The following is a 20,457-nucleotide window of genomic DNA, read 5'->3' on the forward strand; positions in this document are numbered from 1 at the left end:
TGAAAAATTTTAATAAACCGTTAAAGGTTTGGGCAAGTGGTGAGCCTAGTCAAGTATACAAAAACAGCATTCTCAGGATTTGGAATTGGCCCTCAAAATCTTGGCTTAATGCTGAAACCCTAATTTACTTTAAGTATACCTTGGGTCAAAATAATATGAGTGTGACGTTTGACGATTTTTTTTTTTTGTTTCTAAATATAATGTTCATACATTTTTTATAAAAGTATTGCTAGTTATATAACCACAAGTATTTAAATACAAACTTCAAACTTTGTACGAAGATTAGAAAAAATCTGCAAACTTCAACAAAATTGCATCGAAGTTTCACACTTTTTAATCAAAACTAAAAAAATCCGAGTATTTAAATCTTGTTTATCAAACAAAAAAAATTTTTGCTGTTTTACCATACGCTTTTTATTTTTACACAAAGTTGTGTATTGCAAAACTTGAAAAATGCTTTAATGGATTTTTAACATTATTGTTGGTGTTTAATGATGATTCCTAAATAAACGAGGTCGTCCAAATTTTCAAACATGTAACTGTCAGCGGTTCAGTTCTGCGGCTCTTATGATCTTCAACATCAGATTATAGAAATCGCACCTAAGGCAATCGCCTTATCTGAAACCATGTTTGGTATCAAACGGCTCGGGGAAATCCTTCCCAGTTCTGATGGAACTGGTGGTATTGCTCAATGTCATTTTACACAGCCGTATCCGTTTCACGGGGATGCCAAATTCAGATATCGCGGCGTATAGGCAACTCTTTATAATGCTATCTAAAGCCTATTTGAAGTCGACAAATAGGTGGTGAGTGTCGATCCTTTTCTCGCGGGTCTTTTACAAGAATTGACGTATTGTGAATACCTGTTCTATGGTAGATTTGCCATGTGTTAAAATCGATTGAAAAATAGTCCAGCTGTTAATAAATAAGTGCATCAAGTACGGTTGTTTTAAATAAAATAAAAATGGAGGGTTCAGGAACTATACGGAACCTATTTTTATGTTGTACTCGACCATAGGTACAACCTACTATAGATTCTGTTTCAGGGGTATTTTATGACCATTTTTGGTAGCACCGTGTTATTTATTTCTAGTTTTTATCTTTTCAGAGTTATCCTGATTAACATAGTATATATGTATATACATACATATGCTCATACAAATGTATGTAAGTTTTTCCATACACTTGGTAATTACAAAGCAATTGATAGTGAACGTGTTAAAAATAATGAAAGCGTAACATAGAAGCTTAACGTATCAAGCGGAAATAACGAATCGTATAAAGCAGTCCTGGTGAGCGGAGAATATTTTTGCGTGCGCAGAATTTTAAAGAACAATTAAAACTGTTTTAATGAATGACAAAAAAAAAAAAAACAAAGCCTAAAATATATAGGACATAAATCGGTTTGAAGTTCAGGGTTAACACTTGTCGTATGGACAACGATGGCCCCTATTATGAGTTGCATGTAAATTTGTGCAAATTAAAATGAAATAAAAAAGAAAGCGAGTTTATAAAAACGTAGTAAAAAAATGTTAATTAGTACAACGGAGTTCTGGTTGTACGATTCATCAGACGATGAGAGCTTAGAAAACTGGCCAGGAGCAAAAAACGTTTAAGAGAGTTTAAGTGCAGTCTTTCGAATATATTTTGACACACAATATATATAAGATATTGTGTGATCTAAATCTATTTTAAATATATTAAAACTGTAAACAGCTCTATGATCTTGTTCTGAAAGATCGTGCCAACAGCGTATTGGGATTTTCTTTCATAAGTAAAACCGGACTTTCGAGCTTGCGTTTCGTACTCACGACGTTAGAACTGCATGAAATTAATAAAAATTGTTTATAATTAGAGTCTAGCCGCCAAAAAGTAAGAAAACAAAGGCGAAATCATAAATTTTTCACAATTTTCTAACACTTTGCTACACCAACGAAAGCAAAATTCTGTTCGACAGAAAATTCGATACTCAACGAAAATTTCGGCACGCTTGCATAGCTCACAATACGAATTTCACTTTCGATCTTCGATAGCCAGCGAGTATAAAATTCGTTATCGAATTATAGGGCGCGCAAATCACATATAATCCTCACGACGGATGGTAGCTTTTCCCATTTCAAAGATGTGTTTTCTGATACTTTAAGTTTATTTTTTTATTGATATCTGTAAAATATAACCTTTATTATTACTTAAGATATATGTTGTAATGAAATTGCAAAAAAATATATGTAGATATTGCTTAATGTATGTATATGCAATATATGTATATGTACATAAAACCATTGGTGCATCAGCCAGTTTCTACACATGTACCTTTATAAAAAAAAGATTAAATATTCACATGAAAAAATGTCTATGTAAACCTAGAGTCGATGTTCCATAGTTCAGCAACAGTTGTAAGAAATTCATCGTTATAAAATATACCTATGAGCCGCCAAACTAACTGTGGTACTTCACGTAAGACGGGAGTGCTTTCATCTTTGATTACACCAATAGCCATAACTATTTGAGGCTTGATATCTGCGAATTTTTTATTAGCTAATAACACCGTTAGTTCATATAGTGAAAGCTCAAATTCGTCGTTGGGATATGGCCCAGCAGAGCTGTATAAACATAGATGTTAATTGAATTCAAACTTTTTTTCTTTTGATTTGTTCGTACCTCGTGTGTGGAAATAAAGAGTACAACACGCATGCTAAACAACGTGCCAGTGCTTTTCGCCTACAAAACAAATTAACTTAGCTCAAATCGTTTGCTTATATAAAAATCATAGCTGCATACTTATTCGTCACAACATCGGTCCTTAAACCAATCGCTCCCATTAACGTATCACCCCATCCCTCAGTTTGCGTCGACGTCAAGCACATGTAGGAGGCAAACATCAATAGCACCTTTTTCGCATTTTGAGTCTCGCAAAGTAGCTGACAGCCGCGCGAAATAACCGCGCCCCATACCAGTGCTGACCGTGGTTCGGTGTAGGGACTGAAAATTAACGAGTTTGAAATAATGCATACAGTTTGTTTCCATCAGAGGATATATCGAGCATGAATTTTATAAAAACAAATTTTCGTTAGTTTTTGATTCTTATTATCTTGAACAAGGAATACCAATTTTTGAAAATAGAAAGAAAATCTTTACTAATTTCTAAAAAAAAAAACAATGGACCGTATGAATAAAAAATTATAGTTTAAAAAACTAAAACCGCCCTATTATAATTGCCATTCGTATTGTCATCAGGTATGTAACTTGAGAATAGAAATCGCTGCATCTTTTAGGCGCATCAATATTACATAGTTACATCCCGAGCTAATAAAAGGAAGGTAATAAAAAGCAATCGCGTTTTCTTAAAATTCAAGACGTTTGCTCAAATTTATTTGAATAGAGTAAAAGGCCTGAAATTAAAAAAAAAAGCAATTGCTTTGGCGATTTCGTTTCTACGAAAAATGTTGCCTTTTCATTGCCCGGTCCTTAAGTGTTTGTGCTGAGAGGGTAACATTTTTCGGTAGAAACGAAAACGCCATTAATTTTTATTCATTCATATTCTTCATAATCATATTTTTTTTCTATTTTATTTTACTCGTTTATAAAGATACTTCACCGGGAAGTCCTCGAAACACTATTCCCCAAGTATAACACTAAAATTAGCTGAAAACTCCTGAACGGTCATAACAAGATACCGAGGAAATGAAAAATCTCGAAAATTCCCAAAGATCACGTTGAATTACATTTTACTGTATTACCTATGCCACAAACATAATCGGTATTTCCTGCTTAAAATAATAAAAGCTTATGTTTTAACTCGTAAATCTACATTTATTATACGATGAGTTATAATCCTCGTGGTAATTTTTATGTCCATGCTCTGGTTGTAATAGAGAAACTAAAGTTATGGTACACTCACTTGGTTTTCAAGCCTTCTAGCAATTGGCACACATCTTGCAGGAAAGTGATTTTATCACCAGAGTTGGTAATCTGATCAATTTTATAAATGAAAAAAATATGTAAGATGAAGAAATAGGGGCCATGTATGACAGGCATCAAGTCCATTTTCGCTAGGGAAGTTTGCAGTATCTGCCAGAGTTCACTCCAGGTAGGTGTGTGCCAATCTTTTGATTCTGCTGTTGTGCGGAAATAATGGGCAATAGTGGATTCCAAAAGAGGATAAATACCGCTAATGACGGTCTTCAAATGACCAACAGCGTTAAATGTACTGCAGATTAGGAAGTTACCAGCATCGCATTGCGCCTGCCATTGGATAATCGTGTCTACCAAGTTGCTAAAATAAAGAGAGAAACTTTGTTTCAGCTCAATCTTTTATTAATTGACAATACTTTGCGTTTACTTGGAAGTCTCCACTCTCTGCGTTTGCATAGGCACTAATATCTCCACCATTAGATTCAAGGCTTCACGCTTTTGTTCTTCGACGGTTTTTATGCCTTTAGTCGCGCGAATGGACTTTTCTATTGTGTTCAGCAGTTGTGTGAAAGCAGAATTGAATGCATTGATACCTTCTTTTGTGCTCATTAACTTGTGGTTCTTCGTGGCAGCGAGGCATAACAAACGAATGTAATTGCGTGCATAGAGAATTCGCTTTGCTGTTGCATAATTAATGGGCTGCATAATGGCTTCCCAAGATGTGGTTTTTTCTGGCATCATGGCGCAGCTAAGGCGAAGCAAACTGGAGCGATAAAACATATAATTAAAAAAGTTAAAAATAATGATGATGAAGTGAAAATGCACCCGCACATAACTTACTCCAATACTGCCCTATCAGTGTAGTTTGTTTCTGATGGTATTTGTAGTATGATGGCGTAATCTACTGTGTTCACAAGCCAGTTGAAAAGACTTTCCAACTCAGCGTAACTAACCATATACCACGGATATTTAATGGCATCTTCTAGTATTCTACTAGTGTTTATATTTATGTGGATATTCGGTTCAAAAGAAATTTTCACAAAGACCGTAAAGAGTCGAGAAATGACCTGCGCTTGGGTATTGCTCGGAATAGTTGGCAGTGTCTCCTCAAACCAGGCAATCCAGCTAATACGTATGAAAATGTGTCCCAGCATAGCATGGGCGGAAGGCACGAACTGAATATGGATGATGAAAAATTAGATATACGTTAACGTCAATATGGTAAACAGTAAACATTTATGCTTACCTTTTGCAATTTGTCATGAAATAAATCTATTTGCGCAGGTTGTGGTTTAAATCTCTCCCAGGGCAATGCACCCATACCTTCGTGTATATTCATATAAACGTGAAAGTCGATTTTCGGTATCGCAAAATGATGTACGTACCAGCCAAATATGTGTGTAAGAACCACATGGGAAACTGTAACGTTAGAAAATTTCCTATTTTTGTGCTCGAATGATTTTTTTTTTATTTATTACAATTTGCTTACTTGGCAGATTCTCTAGCACAAAATTCAAAATATCTATTAACGAACTTATCATTATTTTGCTTTTAGGGGCATATTGCTCACTCCATGGCGACAATAGTTTGTCTTTCACTGTCAGTTGCCGTATCCAATTCGATGTGGTTTGCTGTAAAGCCTCTTCAGAGTACGGTATTAGCCACGGCGCAAAAAGTTCAATAATTGAGCCGAAGACTACTTCGCTTACTGTAAACAACACAATTAGTATCGAGTTTTTTTTTTTGTTTTATCTGCTTCTGCAAACTCACTCTGATCTGCCAGCAAATCTTGGAAAGTACAAATGGCGGTAACCACCACAACATGGCCCATGCATGAAAACCACATTGCAAGTGGATTGCAGTAGTCCTTATGTTTCGGATATAAGCCGTGCAGGCCATGGTGCAGTCTCTCTTTTTGAAAGTGACGCGCAAAGAGCAGTACAGTATCTGTAGCTCCTTTTAAGTTGAAAAGGTTTTGCCGGCGGGCGAAGTCAATTGCAACTTCTACAACTTCCTCGGTTTTGGTATTTGTTGACAAGGTTTTGCACTTGAAGCGCGCAAGTAGTGAATTTAGCAAATCCAGCAGCACAATCGGCATTAATTTCTGCTCTGAAATTCGATCTAAAACCATTTGCAAGACTTCACCGTAATGCTGCGGAAAGTCATGATCGAATACGTGCACCAAATGGCGCCGAAACTGGTCTTGGAGGAGGCTAGAGTCGGGTTGAGACCAACATTCCAGTCCTTGTAGTACCAGTTTCAACAGCTCATTAATGTCGTTAAGTTTTGGTTGAAAGTTTTCAAGCCAAGTTACCAGGTCAAACTAATAAAAACAGTTAATGGGTTCAAAAAGTATAAAAAAGAGGATATATATTTGTATGTACCTATACGCAGATAAAAAAAAAACCATTGATACTTACTTTCGATAATAAAACAAAAAGGATTTTTGTATCACAGCGTTTCAAGTATGATTCGACCAGAAATTTATACATTTTCAGAAAGCTTTGTGGCGGCGTGCGGTAGGGCACAAATGCTGCTGCCAGCTCCTTTATTAGATCAGCACGCCTGAGGGCTAGTTCCAATATATTGAGACCTTCCTTAGCTTGATTCTCATGTACGAAAATCTGAAATTCCAAAGCCAAAGTATTACAAACAGGCAACATCGGTTTCTAAGCAAAATCCACTGCTTACATTTAGTTCATACAGTAGCTGGCTATATAAATCGTTGGTTGGCTGGAATTTGATTGTGACATCGGTAAGATTTTCCACAACGGCATAGAAGAAATTTGTGCCTGTGTTGGTGACAACAGTGGTGCTCTGCGCAGTATTGGATGCAATTAGGATGCTAGAGTAAGAAACATACATATATATATGTACATATGAATATTTAATAAAACTCAACATCACTTCATATTACCGCATAATACCGCTCAATTGCTCCACACAACGCGCAAATTCTTCTACATTCAATTTGAGCATTCCGTCTATAATCTCGTCATGGCGGCCCATATATTTATTTATCTTAGCTTCAATTGCACTGTCAACGCGTATTTGTTCCAGTCTTGTGACGATAGTTGCTGGATTACTGCATTGCCGTTTGAAAAGTAGGGAATCGCAACTTTTGATTTTTATTTGATCGTAAGGCACCATTTTGTACAAATTCAAAATTTTATCCAAATAGTTTCGATTCAGTGCATTTAGTTCACTAGTCTCATAATGAAATTTGCTGAAAGAAATCGATTTTTATATTCGTATAATTGAGCTTGAGGCATTCCTGGTATTTTTCGAGCAGTTGAAACCAATTTGAGTTATCGCACTTTAATGTGGAATATCCGAAAAATGGTCTTTCGAAAAAAATTGAACAAAAGAGGATTTTTCATATATCCCCTGTGCAATCAGTGGCGAGCTAAAGCTGGTTCATGATGTAATATACTTTTCTAATCACCAGTAAACAAGTAATTTTTAAGTAAAAAAAACGGCTTCAATTCTCATATAAAAATTTAAGAGTACCGTTAATTTCTTCATGATCCAATGTCCAATGATCGGATCTAAACCAAAATGGTATGGAACCACGTCTGATGTACCACCTTTCCTTAAAAAAAAAATATAGAAATGGGCAAACGTGATCCAAATTTATGCGGCAACAATTTTTTATTCTAATATTTTTCCGCCAATTTTGTATAAAAATATGGTTCATTCTACAACAAGAAACACAAAAATATAACTCCTAAACTTTGTGCAAAACTCGCGAAAACTCAGCAAATTTACATCCAAATTTTCAACTTCTTAATCAGATTTTTTAGAATTTTTTCGAGTATGCAGGTTTGCAGCCCATTAAATTCTAGTAAAAAAATTAAGTTCGGAGTTAGTCAAAAATCGCGTTGGTTTTTGAAATTTTTTTTGTTGAAGAAGTTTTGCATTTTTTCCATATAAAGTATTTTCGAAAAAAATTTTTTGTATGGATGAGATTGCGTGAAAAAAATTGCACAAAATCAACGGTAATTCCTAGCTACTTAAAACTTTCATTTTATTGTAATAATATTGATTGGGCTACAAATCTGCTGCATACCCAAAAAAATTGTAAAGAATCTGATTAAAAAGTTCAAAGTTAAAAGGAATTATATTTTTATGTTTTTTGTTGTAGAATGAACCATATGTTTATACGAAGTTAGCGGAAAAATATTAGAATGAAAAATGATGCATCATTGTGAAAAATTTGCTGTGCCAATACTTTGTTCCGGCAGTGTACATACATAAAAAAACAAAATAATTGATAACCTTGTGAAGTCAGTGAAAAATAAAATAAAATTCCATCCGTAAGCCGTAAAACTTCAATACATACGGCATAACGAGAACGTAATGCGACAAAGGCCTTTGGTGGCTGAGAGAGCTTGGAAATATAGTAGTTAAATAGTAATGGGGAAAGGACACCACCCTGTGGAACCTCCTGTTTAATTTTTCTAGGTTTTCTCGATTTATCTCTAAACATTACTGACATGTGTCGACCACTCAGATAATTCGCCGACTACAATACGGGTTTCACCTCTGAGGAGCACACCTATTTCAGGGTGATATCCTGCGGGGTAGCTGATGACGGGGGTATATAAACGATAAATATTTCGAGCTCGACATCGCCTGACCGGATAGCAATACCCTGATCTTCTAGGATGGTATTCCTGCGGTCGAAGTCTACATCAATGAGACGATACTGCATGGTGTGGTGCGTGATGAATGCTAGGCCCCCACCATTATCTCGCTCGCGATCTCGACGTTAGTGCGCTCTTCCTTGTCCATATATACATACATATGTGACGCAAAAAAAAAGGACATAATTCAATTTCCCAACTTTTCGACGAATATAGGCATGTTTTAAATTTCATAATTTGCAACGTTACTAGCAGCCTCGCAACATTGGATCTATATATCTAGAAAACGAATCTGAAACTCCACAAAAAATGATACCTGAGCAAAGTCTGAGCTCTGATTATGACTATAATTATATGAATTTTATGACTGACCATTTTTAATTCAAATTGATCTCTGCGTATTTGTACCTACTTTGCCATGCTGTTGAGCGTTTTTATTTTCGCTTTGAGATCCATAAATGTTGAGTTTGTAATCTCATTTGGAATGTTGATCACTGGCTTCGTAAATGCAGGTGCTTCTTGCCCTTTATCGTACGAGGATAAATGCTGTTTAATGCGTTCCACTGGCTCAATATGCGCCTTGGGTGGCAATGGTGAACGCAGGTGTTTGATCGATTTAGTGCGATGACATTTTCGTGCCCACTGTTGCGCTTGATGTTTCTGTGTTTTGCGTATATCGGGCAAATAGATAAATTCTGTCCAATGTGACTATAAAAAAATATTATTTGCACATCGCAGTCAATTGTAGGTAACATTAGCTAGTAAAATACTTACAGTATTGCCATTTAATATTTCCCGTAGCTTTTCATTATTGTATTGTGGTGGAAAATTGCAGTCATCTTTCGTATGCTGATTTATGCCGGTTTCATGGAGCCATAGATCGTACGACTTCATTATCCTGAGTTAATAAAATTAATGCTTCATTTATTATAATATATGATGGGCACTACGACCTAGCTTCTATTGGCCATCAGAAACCAACACAAGATCTCAGGTATCCATAAAGCACTGATGAAACCTATCAGTTTCAGCGGTAAGAGAGGGTTTATGTGTTTAGACTATGGCCATAGCTCCCCTAGTGTAAGGACTGGAGTTATCTGGGCTAAATTTGTAAACGTTTTTTTTTTTGGTCCAACCATTATAAGCCTGTACGCCTTTACGGCCTGAGACCCGAAGTATGCGCCCGTAAAGTGTTTAGTTAAAGATATGGCTGACTTTTGCTAAACCTCTGATACTGCTCCGGTTAGCATAGGGCAAGAAGGTCCAGCCACTGGCCATAAACCATCACACACTGGAGACTTTATACCGCTCAAGTGAGCCTATTGCTCATAAACAGTAACGGCCGAGTCTTTTGGACTCCACCTTCTAACGCTTAGCTCTGTTCAATATAAATAATAAAATAATGCTAATAATGGTAAGATCTAAGCTCAGGTTCTTACCGGGGTCATACAGGTCGAATCGTGAACCTACTTCGGTAGGTTAGCTGCGAATAACCAATAAGCAGTCCCAGACCAAAGCGACCAGAGACGAGATATGAACCTGTGTCCAGGTTCGATCTGTACGAAAAACCCGCGAAGACGACATGCTTATCGAGATGGAGCGCTGTGGCAACAAATCAGCATTTAAGGAAAATGTGTACACTGCCATCTTCCAGCTTGGGGAAGTCCATGTTCTCAGCAGACGTTTACGTCTATAAGTTATAGGCATGGACTGCCCAACCATGGTCCCAGAGGTGGAGAAAGGTATACGCGGGGAATTAGGAGAAAAGATGAATGGGCAATTTTGCGTCTTCCTCCTTGTTGTAAACTGGTGAGAAAAAGGAATGGCCGTGGTGGAAATCAACGAACTGCCGAGTCGGACTCGTATTGAAAAGGGGAAGTTGCGAGTAAGTTGGATTATCTGCCGTTTCCGATAGAGCGCGGATTTCCAAAGATGTTTTCGATGTCTGGGATGTGGCCACAAAAAGGCGTAACGCAAGGGCCCAGACAGAAGCAGTTCATACTGGAAATGTCCGCAACAATGTCATATAGCCTTGGCATGTAAAGAAAGCCCAAGCTGGTAATTGTGCTCGGCAGGAGATGGCCAAAAAAAATCCTTCAGGAACGCCCTTGCTTAGGAAAAGACAAAGCATGGGCGAAAATGATTAAAGTCATAAAAGGCAAAATGAGGCAATCCCAGACGGAAAAGTAGTAACGCATTACATGCGTGATAAATAATATGATGTATTTCTTATGCGTTCTCGATAATATTAGTGCTAACTATGTAATCAGCACTCTAATGTATTCAAAAAGTTGTAAAAATTTCATATTATAACACATTTGTTTTTCGATAATGCAAAATTGAATGCCCCACTTTTCTTAGGACATCGTCCTGGGGGAAAAAATTCATTTTCGAATTTGAAAAGGGTTGTTTTACTGATTATTTTTTCTATTACTATACATTACATTTTCCCACTGGGATTGGTTCTTGAACAAAGAGCAGACGTTGTCATCATCAGTGAACCCTGCAGAACAAAGAAAACCTGGTATCAGGCTAGACCGAGACATGGATTGCTAACCCCAACCAACGCGCAGCGAGCAGCGAGGTCGACGTTGCTACGTCTGGGTGAAAATGGCGCAAATCGCTCTGGTGAGTTGCTACCTGTCGCCAAACGACACAGTGCTTGTCGTCAGGGAAAAACTCGAGGGCCTTGAAGATGAGTTGCGTGGTATAACCGGCAACATAATTGTTGCTGCAGACTTCAGCGCAAGAGGCGTGGAAAGGGGTATACCCCATACAAACGGAAGGGGAAGACTGGTCCTTGCAGCCCGCATTGGCCTGACCATCTTCAACACCGGAACGACCCCTACATATTGAAGGCCGGGTTTTGGATACTCGATCCCTGACATAACCCTGATTTCAGAAAGCCTTTTGCAAAGGCTTTTGCAAAGGGCCGACAGAAGGAGCATCGCTCGCAGAAAACCAGAATGGTCGTCTAGCGTCGATATTCGCAAGTTCGACACATCACTCCTAGTAGATTCCCAAGGCATTTCACCCACAACGGGAGGGATCCACAAGAGGGAAATATTGTGCTATGCTGGTAGAAAAAATCATGCGCTGCATACACCGGACATATAAAGCCTTCTTGTCACAGAGGATATCATGGTCAGGTAAAAAGCCGGAATACTGGTGGAATAACCTAATTGCAGAGCTGCTAAGGGCCTGCCATAGAATGCGCAGCCTCACAACGCGTTGACCACAGCAGCAGCCTAGAAAAGCGCTGAGAAAGCACTTGGGATCGAGATACAGAAGAGCAAACGGAACTGCTGGAAAGCGTTATATGTCAAAGTGGATCGTGATCCCTGGGGCCAGGGATACAAAATAGTCATGAAAAAATTCCATACGCCATCGCTAGCGAGGGACGAGGTCCGAATTAAGAATACAGATGCCCTATTTTTCACCGAGGTAACACTGTTTTCGGCAGACGAGCTGAAGTTGGCCCTGCGAAGCATGAAAGCCGACAAGGCTCCAGGTCCCGATGGCATACCAGCGGAGGCAATCAGGTTAGCAGCGAAAGCAAGCTCTGATCTCCTGGAAGAAGGCGAGGCTGGTGCTTATACCCAAAGGTAAATGGGGAGCCAAACTCTCCTTATTATTCCGGCCACTCTGCATGCTAGACACATCAGGCAAGATGATGGGGAGTCTGCTCAAAACACGCTTGACGTCAGTCATAGAAAACACGGGAGGCCTTTTACCACGACGACATGGCTTTCAGGAAGCGGCACTCAACTATAGGAGAAATGTTGATGTAGTCGAGGCGGTATATAAAGCAGAAGAAGCCTGTCATCAGGCACGCCCAATAGTGCTGTTAGTGACACTGAACGTCAAGAACGCCTTCAACTCGACAACGGACGACATGTTGGAAGCCTTGGAACGGACATTCAAGGTTCCAACATACTTGCTACATATGCTTCGGGACTACCTCAGAGACCGTTGGCTGTTGTACAAAGCAAGGTCAGAGAAAGAGACGTATAACTTGCGGAGCGGCAATGGGGTCTGTACTTGGCCCAGACATCGGGAACACCACGTAAGACAACCTGCTCCGCACGGAAATGCCGGAGAGCGCCTTCCTTGTCGCTTTCGCAGACGGCGTGGCTGCCGTCATAAAAGCAAGAAACACCCAGCTGGCACAGCTCAAACTGAACCAGGTCATACGTAGTGTTAGTGGATGGATGGCGCGACCACGGTCTGCAATTGGCAACGGCCAAAACAGACAATGTACTGCTCACCCAGAAATGGATCCCAACAATTATTAACATGATGGTCGGACAACTTGTAGGTATACAAAATACCTAGGGGTGAGGCTAGACAAGAAAGTCACATTCTGGGAACACATTCATGGAGTCTGTGAAACAGCTGCGCAGAGCACGGTGGCTCTAAGCTGGCTGATGGCGTATGTGGGCGGCCCGAAACTATGCCGGAGGAAACTTTTGACGGGCCGATATGGGCCGATGCATTGAAAGTCAAAAGTTACCGGACTCAAATTTCTTTCGTCCAACGAAGAGGGGCACTACGCATTGCTTCTGCACATCGTTCAATGTCCGCGAAAGCGGTTTTAGTTATTTCTGGCGTAATGCCAATTGAGCTACTTGCTCAGGAGCAAAAATAGATCTACAGTCTCAGTGCCGAGATAGGCCGAGAAGCTGCCGCGGCAAGGGTACGCGAGCAACAATCGTGGCAATAAGCCTGGAACGCGAGCACAAAAAGTCGATGGACGCACATCCTGATAGCTGACCTTCAGACATGTCTGAAACGGCCGCACGGAGGAGTCGATTTCTACTTGACGCAGTTCCTCACCTGCCATGAGAATATCTACTGTGAAAACGTCGAAAATAACGTGCACCATACATTCTTCACTTGCGAGATACGTGAAATTCGTACTCCGCTGCAAACGAGAAGACGGATGTCTATTCTCTAGCAGGGCGCTTCTGCATCTGAAGATATGCAGAATTGCTGTGCAATGTGCGGGATTCTTGCGCGAACGGTGGGAATTATGGTTTTTTGTGGTTAGAAAAAAATCCAGACGTGATGGAGCAAAACGCACTTCAGATTCGTGTTCAGCGACCCCAAAAACATATAGCAGACTAGGTTTGGTTAAAGGAACCTTTCATCGATTTTTTTGTGGACCTGTGTAATAAATAATAATAATAATAATAATAATAATAATAATAATAATAATAATAATAATAATAATAATATATAATAATAATAATATATAATAAATTTGCAAAATTATTTTAAATTGGACTGTAGTAGTCTAGATAACTATCCACATTGCTTTTCTTCAGAGCTCGATGATAACACTTAACCAATTCAAATGTTCGCATGGAAGCAAATACAGCAGCGGTCAGCGATTAACATTAACATTTTTAACAATGCTTTTATGGTTGCTCTCTGTGAAGAAACGTTACCGCAAAAAATCCTATCCAGCTATATATATATATACATATATCCTTGGCGTGTACGTACAAATTTAGGTATGTATATGCAAGACTAATATTATTTCTCTCACTTAATAACCGAAAACAAGCCACCAATAAGCCGTCTAGGCAAATATAATGGAATCAGATATATTTCTTTAAATTAAATTTAAATTTCAGTTGTCAATCGTAACAATACTAGGATCTGTATATCTCTCTGAGGGAAACCTTTATGTCGCTGCCCAATAAATAAGCATCTGAGATAAACCGAAATGGTTTTTCGGTTAATGGTTACTTTCGAGCTCTGTATTCCAACTGGGTGTACTCTTGTTTTGTAATGTTTTTCAGGGATTGCGTGATCTGCGTTGAATGTTCTGTAGAGATTCCAAATGTGAGATAAAATTTGCAGTTAGGTTGTTTCTTTTGGTAAGGCTAATGAATAACTTCTTTTTCTTGGTTGTTTGTGTTTCCGACAGGGTAAGAGTATGATGTATTGTGGAACGATTTTCCGTCATCCCTTGTTAAATTTGGATTGGAGACAACCAAACTCGGAGAACGAAAAATGACACTGAAGATGGCACAACGCCGAAACCGGTTTGTCTCCAAACCAAATTTGACAAGAGCTAATAAATGTTTTTAACTTCCGACTTACTTTGAGCAGTCGCCGTAAAAGATGCTTAAACTTTCCTCAGCAGCTCGTTTAGTAGCTTCATTACTGTAAAAAGCATCAGCTGCCTTTAGATTGGCGCTAACCTTTTTCATCAATGGAGCGTTGAAATCGTAAAATTTGTCTGAAACACCATATACGCCGCCAAAGCTGAAAAAGTTCAAACGTTTTAAAATAGCAGTACATATATATATATATATATACTTTAAATACCTGTATTCATCGCATTCCAAAGGAACTCTGCTCAAATAAAGTTCAAAGAACTTCTGACATAAAATTGGAAATATAGGTTGACTGATGTCCATGCTGCCTATAACATTTGCATACTTGTAAATCACAAGCATTTGCGCTGGAAATGTATTGGTAATTTTGAGCAATGTTGTGGTTTTCTGTTACAAAGGCTTCACATTAAAAATCGGCATCGATATAAATATTTAAATTTAATTGTTACCTTCAGGGCAGCCTCCACACAACCTTTACCATTAGCCATAGCTAATTGGCGCAAAAACTCCGGCCAAAAATGTGCCTCCTGCGTTTTGAATTCAATTTCGAGCAGCACCAGCGCCAGCCAGCTGTGAAGCGGTGAAACTGTGGGAACACGTAATTGCGCCGATCCGAAAAGTGTTTTCAGTGTAGACAATTTGCTGGCGCCTTTCCACTCATCACAGCCCTTTATATTATATTATTGATTTGAAACGTTGCGCCAGCAATCAAAAGTGTAACTTACCTTGAAGTAATTGTAAAAGAATTCCACCGCTTGAAAGCGAGCATCCGAGAACTGATAAGCAATGCGCAGAATCATGTCCAAGAGGTAAACTACGCTTGTGTTTTGCCAATTGGGCAGAGCCGTGAGCAAGTTCAGCCAAGCGTTTATTAAATTCATAGGCGAAGAAAGGCCGTAGCTGCAAAGTTGTAAGAAAATAAATAATACACGCTAAAATTGCTGCAGAGTATTTTAACTATTAATTCCCAACTTAGTCACTTCACAAGTATACTCGACACTACTACAACCGACGACAACGACATTGAGAGACAAGCCGATCTCGGCGGGGTTGAGTAGCCGCTACAACAGCAACAACAAATGTCACATTTTATTCAAATCCTTTCAGCCGTTTAAGCGGGGAGAAGTCACCATACTCAATCTTCCACCCACATTACATTTTATACATTTTTACAAGTAAATCTAAAACTTACTCCGTGTAACTCGTTATTTGATGGTGAATCATGTTGTCTAGCAGCGCCAGCACTGGACCGATTGAGTTTGGATATATTATGTCTTTCGCCATTTTTAAATAAGTGCGGTCAGCACTCAGCAAAGAGTTTAATATGGCATGAAAACTAACAAACGAAAAATGCAATTACGACTTGCAATGTTTTTGCAAAATTTAACTCACTTTTCACAGTTAGCTAAAGTTTCTGGTGTCTCCAGAAACAGTGGAACAATAAGTTCTATACAACGTATAACAGCTGCGTGCCGGTAATCATTCAAAAGCAATTTCATCAACTCTAACCCACGCTGACAAATTAAAGGTATCGTATGGCCATGAAGACTAACCAGTACGGCTACATACACAGCAAGTGGCCTATTTTCTGTGACGCCTTGATAAATCATCTCAATATGTTCCAATTCCGGTATAAACATTAGGGACTCCGTTGGATTACGCAGCGTTCGCTTTATGGACTCAACACTTTGATCCATCAGGTGCAGACGTAGCAGCGACACCATCGTCCAGCACCATGTGGTAAACTGTTCTTTTGTCGATTGTGATAAGTCCATAAGGGTGGACACTTGACGTACACTTTCAGATATGCCAGATAAGCCAATGATTTCCGGAGCATGTTTGTTTAGCGATTCAGTTATCAAACAAGCCATGCGCACATGTATGTTATGCGGCAAAAAGAGGCGTCCATCGTAATCAAATCCCCAATTCAAATGGCTTATGACAATGCGTGCAAGCGTGTTTTCCTGCGATGTATAGTCAAAGTGAAGCAGCCAATTTGACAAAATTTCAAAACTATCCATGCCAGGTTTCCAATTCTCCAAAGGCAACGATTTAATCAGATATGTTCCATTTTCAATTTCATAGAAACGAACTTTCAATTGCAGCAATAGACATGTGATGAGTTCTTCATAGGATAGTGTTAGATTGACCAGCATGTCGCGGGATGTTTTGTAACAAGTTTCGCGTGTGTTGGCGTTTATGAAACCGATCTGAAAAAAAAAACAAAGTAAAAATACATTTTATTATGAAAAAGGTGGGCTTACATTGAAAATATGCAGGCATATTGTTTTTATCAAGTCCCAGTCTTGGGATCGGTCCCGTTCATTGGCCATTTCGAAGAAGGCCTGAAGCAAATAATATAAGTCTTCGGCGGATGAATCCGCATTGGCAACATTGAATTGCTTCCAGAAGTCTGGAGTGTTAATTACTTCCCAGTAGTCTAAAGCGTATACAATATTAGCATGATGATAAGATTAACGAATAAACTACAAATAAATTTCATCGTAGTTTTTTGGTGTGAAAAAGTACCTGTTCGATTTAGCGGCAGCTCTGTTGGGAAACCCACATTTAGGTAGTAAAATATTTGCCACGTAACATCGGCATCGAGAGAATTGAAAGGGAGTGACGAAAAGTATTGCCAAGTGGCTAAATTGCGGGAGCGATAAATATACCTGCAAGCCTTGAATAGCAGTGCATTCAGTTCAACAGATATGCGCTCACATGTTCTAGCATCTTTTGGAATTTCATTGTGCCTAAAAAGGATGTAAATTTTAGAAATTATCTTATTTTTGAATGCAGTTCCCGTGTTCATTACATGAATAGCTCATAATAATCGGTGCTATACTGTAGCGTATGCCGTATAAGACGTCCCAAACGCTTTGCTAGTTGCTTGTAACGCTCCGTGTTATATGTCAACATACCTTCGCCGAAAATTTCTATTAAACGCGAAAAGAAAATGATGACCTGCAGCACATCATTTGCTAGTATTAGGTCCGGAGAAATAATATAGTCATTCAGAAATTTCTCAATTTTTAATGCAGAACTGAAACAAGTATGCAAATAATTGATTTAGCTTAGGTTTCAAAAAGTGTTATTGAGTATTGGAAACACCACACTCACATAAAGATTTTCTCAAACGGTATTTGGTTGAGTAAAGCAATTAAATCACTCTCTTTCAAGCCAACGCATTCGCCATTTGCATTGTGGCTATCTTCACCATCAGAATCTATGAGTATCCAACGTTCTTCACGCGCAGGATCCGAAATTTCCTTGTGAGACTTAAAAAATGTTATTAGTTGTAATAACGAGTTTTCTTTGCAGATGTAAACTAACTTTTTCAAAGTCTTTTAGATATTCGGTACGTTTCGTGACGGGCAAAAGCAGTATTTGTAGTGTGGCAATACAATGATTCATTTCCTCCGAATTGAGATCCAACGGTATTTCTCTATCTTGGGAGCAGATAGCTGTTGCAACTGGTCTTTGAGATCCAATGGGAATTTGAAAGAATTCAGTTGCCCAATTACCCACACCGATGGGACAACGCAGAATGTTGAAAAGTAGAAACCAGTGGTCCTCCTTAGTAGCAATTAATAAATGTAGGGCAATTACTTTGCGCAGCCATATTTTCAAATCATTTGAAAAATCCTAAAAAATATCCATACATGCGTTGTTATGAGAAGAGTTTCTTTCACAATATAGTAGACGTGAAACAGTTATGTCTACCTTATTTGGACTTAGTTTGCGCATAAAATTAAACAAAATCGATATAGAACGCCTTAATTGCGCAACGTAGGGAATTACTGCGGAATCGAGCACTTTTTGCAAAGTAATTTTCTCCTTTTGTGCAAGTCTTATCAGACATTTTGTAGAAATTATATCGTCGACCATTTGGTCTATCTGCAGAAGGTAATGAGCTTATAATAGATATTAACAATTTATAAGGAATACACATTTTGGTATCTTTTATCCATTTTATAGTATATATACATACGTACCTTCACTTTTGTGATTTTAGCTGTTATTAAATTTGTGGTGTATGTATTGCAGACCAAATCGTACAGATTTTTTAATGCTGCAGAGGTGTTTTCTAAGTTTTTACCCTTTACTTGAGCAACGCTATTGAAACAAAAACACTTAAATGAGCAAATATAAATACATATCTAGAGTTTGCCGGAAGAATGATATTTCCCAGAAGTTGCTGAAAGAAAATATGGCACTCTTCAACTAACCCGAGATAATTAAAATACAAATTGAAGCTAATACAATTTGTAAGTTTAAGGGGAAACGCGAAAAGCAAACCATTGCTTATTTATAAATTTTTGCTTCCGCGTAATTATGAAACAAATTTCACTCACTTATATGTGACACTCTCCTTCACCAAAACCTTATCACCACATTTCGCTGAAAATGTTTTCGTAACAGGAATCTCTCCCCAAATTTGTTCTTGCGCCTCATTGACGGCTTTGCGAGCCTTTTCCACATCATACACATTCATTGATAGTTTGCTTTGTAGATTGTAGTACTCAAGAAGCGCTGCGTGAAGTGGATCATTTTCGTATGTTTCCAGTAGTGAGTTCATGAGAAAGTCTAATTCAAATTGTTTAACAAAATCTAATTCGCCGCAATTATAAAGTTGTTTTTGTTGTTCCAATGTGAAAGGTACCAACTGACTATTGGTAAAGTAATGTTTTGAAGATGTGGTTGCAGTCTTTTTTGTTTGATAAACTACTTTAGATTTAGTTTCGACAAGCTGCAATGGTGCGAGATTTGGATACTGTGGGTTTGGTAGTACATCTGGCGGGCCACTAGGTACTGCTACACGTGTGCTTACATCTGCAATCGGTGCTGTTGGAATTGGAGGCTCCTCTACTGTGGGTGGGGCGTCTCCAGCTGCAACCTTTTGAGCGATGCTCCCCTCAGCTACTTCATTGTGTGCGACCACCTCAAGATTTGCCTCAAACTGAGCAACCTCAGGGTCTGCGCCTACCTGAGCCTCTGGATCAGCCCCCTCTTGGGTAAGCTCTTCCGCCAGCGACAGCTGGTCGGCCGATTCTTCACGAGTCATTTTTGCATCCTCACTCTGTTCTCCGACATAATCCGACGCAATGTAGCATTCTTGACTAAAAATATTTCCTGCACTGGTAGTTGCAAATTGGTCAAAGTCCACAGATAGTGTTTTATCGCTAACTAAATTGACAATTGCAGTTGATTCATTTTGTCGTTCCTCGTCTTCAGTTAGACTTTTGGAGATTTCCGGTTTGGGTTTAACTTTTGACTTCTTTGTCTTCTGTAGAAACATTTTGATGCATTAACTTTTGGAATAGTACAACAAAACTAAAATACGGTCCTACCTTAGGTTTCTCCATCGTAGCCATTTTTATGGATTTTTCTCTACCAGTTTATCACTCTTTACAAAACTTTTCTACGCCACAGAGAACAAATAGAAAACACGCAAAAACTGCATTGTTCACAAAAATCCCCGAAAAAAATATAAATAAAAACACCGATCGTACTTAATTCAATCAGGTGATTGTCATTGTCCATGAAGCTACCAGATTATGTAAAAGAATATCGATAAATTACTTGCCGTCTCCACAGGCAAAAGTTTTTATCTTGATAAAATATCAGGCAAAGTTTTGCCAATGGAGACCGCAAACTTGATAAATACTGCCAGGAATTTAGTACTTTGGCAGCAACACTTTCATTTACGCGATAACTTCGTGGCGGCAACATTAATGATATTTTAATACAAAAACAAAATTGAGCGG

At 38.6% G+C, this 20,457-nt stretch overlaps 1 protein-coding gene across 3 annotated transcripts; it reads right to left on the reverse strand.

Moving 5' to 3' along the window:
* Window positions 1-2,127: 2,127 nt before the first annotated feature.
* LOC118736879 (ectopic P granules protein 5 homolog) lies at window positions 2,128-20,203 on the reverse strand. 3 transcript variants are annotated; one of them, XM_036466988.1, is made up of 29 exons: window positions 20,041-20,203; window positions 19,045-19,973; window positions 18,685-18,805; window positions 18,413-18,586; window positions 18,023-18,334; window positions 17,810-17,967; window positions 17,505-17,732; window positions 17,219-17,442; window positions 16,954-17,129; window positions 16,082-16,899; window positions 15,882-16,025; window positions 15,415-15,589; window positions 15,139-15,357; window positions 14,901-15,076; window positions 14,673-14,837; window positions 9,336-9,459; window positions 8,974-9,269; window positions 6,833-7,141; window positions 6,607-6,760; window positions 6,336-6,539; window positions 5,686-6,238; window positions 5,405-5,623; window positions 5,162-5,334; window positions 4,756-5,090; window positions 4,343-4,678; window positions 3,902-4,276; window positions 2,782-2,982; window positions 2,662-2,721; window positions 2,128-2,603 (listed from the first exon to the last, which is right to left on the reverse strand). In XM_036466988.1, exons 1-29 carry the CDS (start codon window positions 20,062-20,064, stop codon window positions 2,354-2,356), a joined length of 7,632 nt encoding a protein of 2,543 aa, XP_036322881.1. In that variant the 5' UTR covers window positions 20,065-20,203; the 3' UTR covers window positions 2,128-2,353. The 3 variants fall into 3 exon arrangements, with proteins under 3 accessions (XP_036322881.1, XP_036322882.1, XP_036322880.1); XM_036466989.1 differs by having other exon boundaries at window positions 17,810-17,958; window positions 19,045-19,976; XM_036466987.1 differs by having other exon boundaries at window positions 19,045-19,976.
* Between the last annotated feature and the right edge of the window lie 254 nt (window positions 20,204-20,457).

This window comes from Rhagoletis pomonella, unplaced genomic scaffold (genome assembly GCF_013731165.1).
Source record: "Rhagoletis pomonella isolate Grant_MI unplaced genomic scaffold, Rhpom_1.0 Rhpom_scaffold_00004, whole genome shotgun sequence".
NCBI lineage: Eukaryota > Metazoa > Arthropoda > Insecta > Diptera > Tephritidae > Rhagoletis > Rhagoletis pomonella.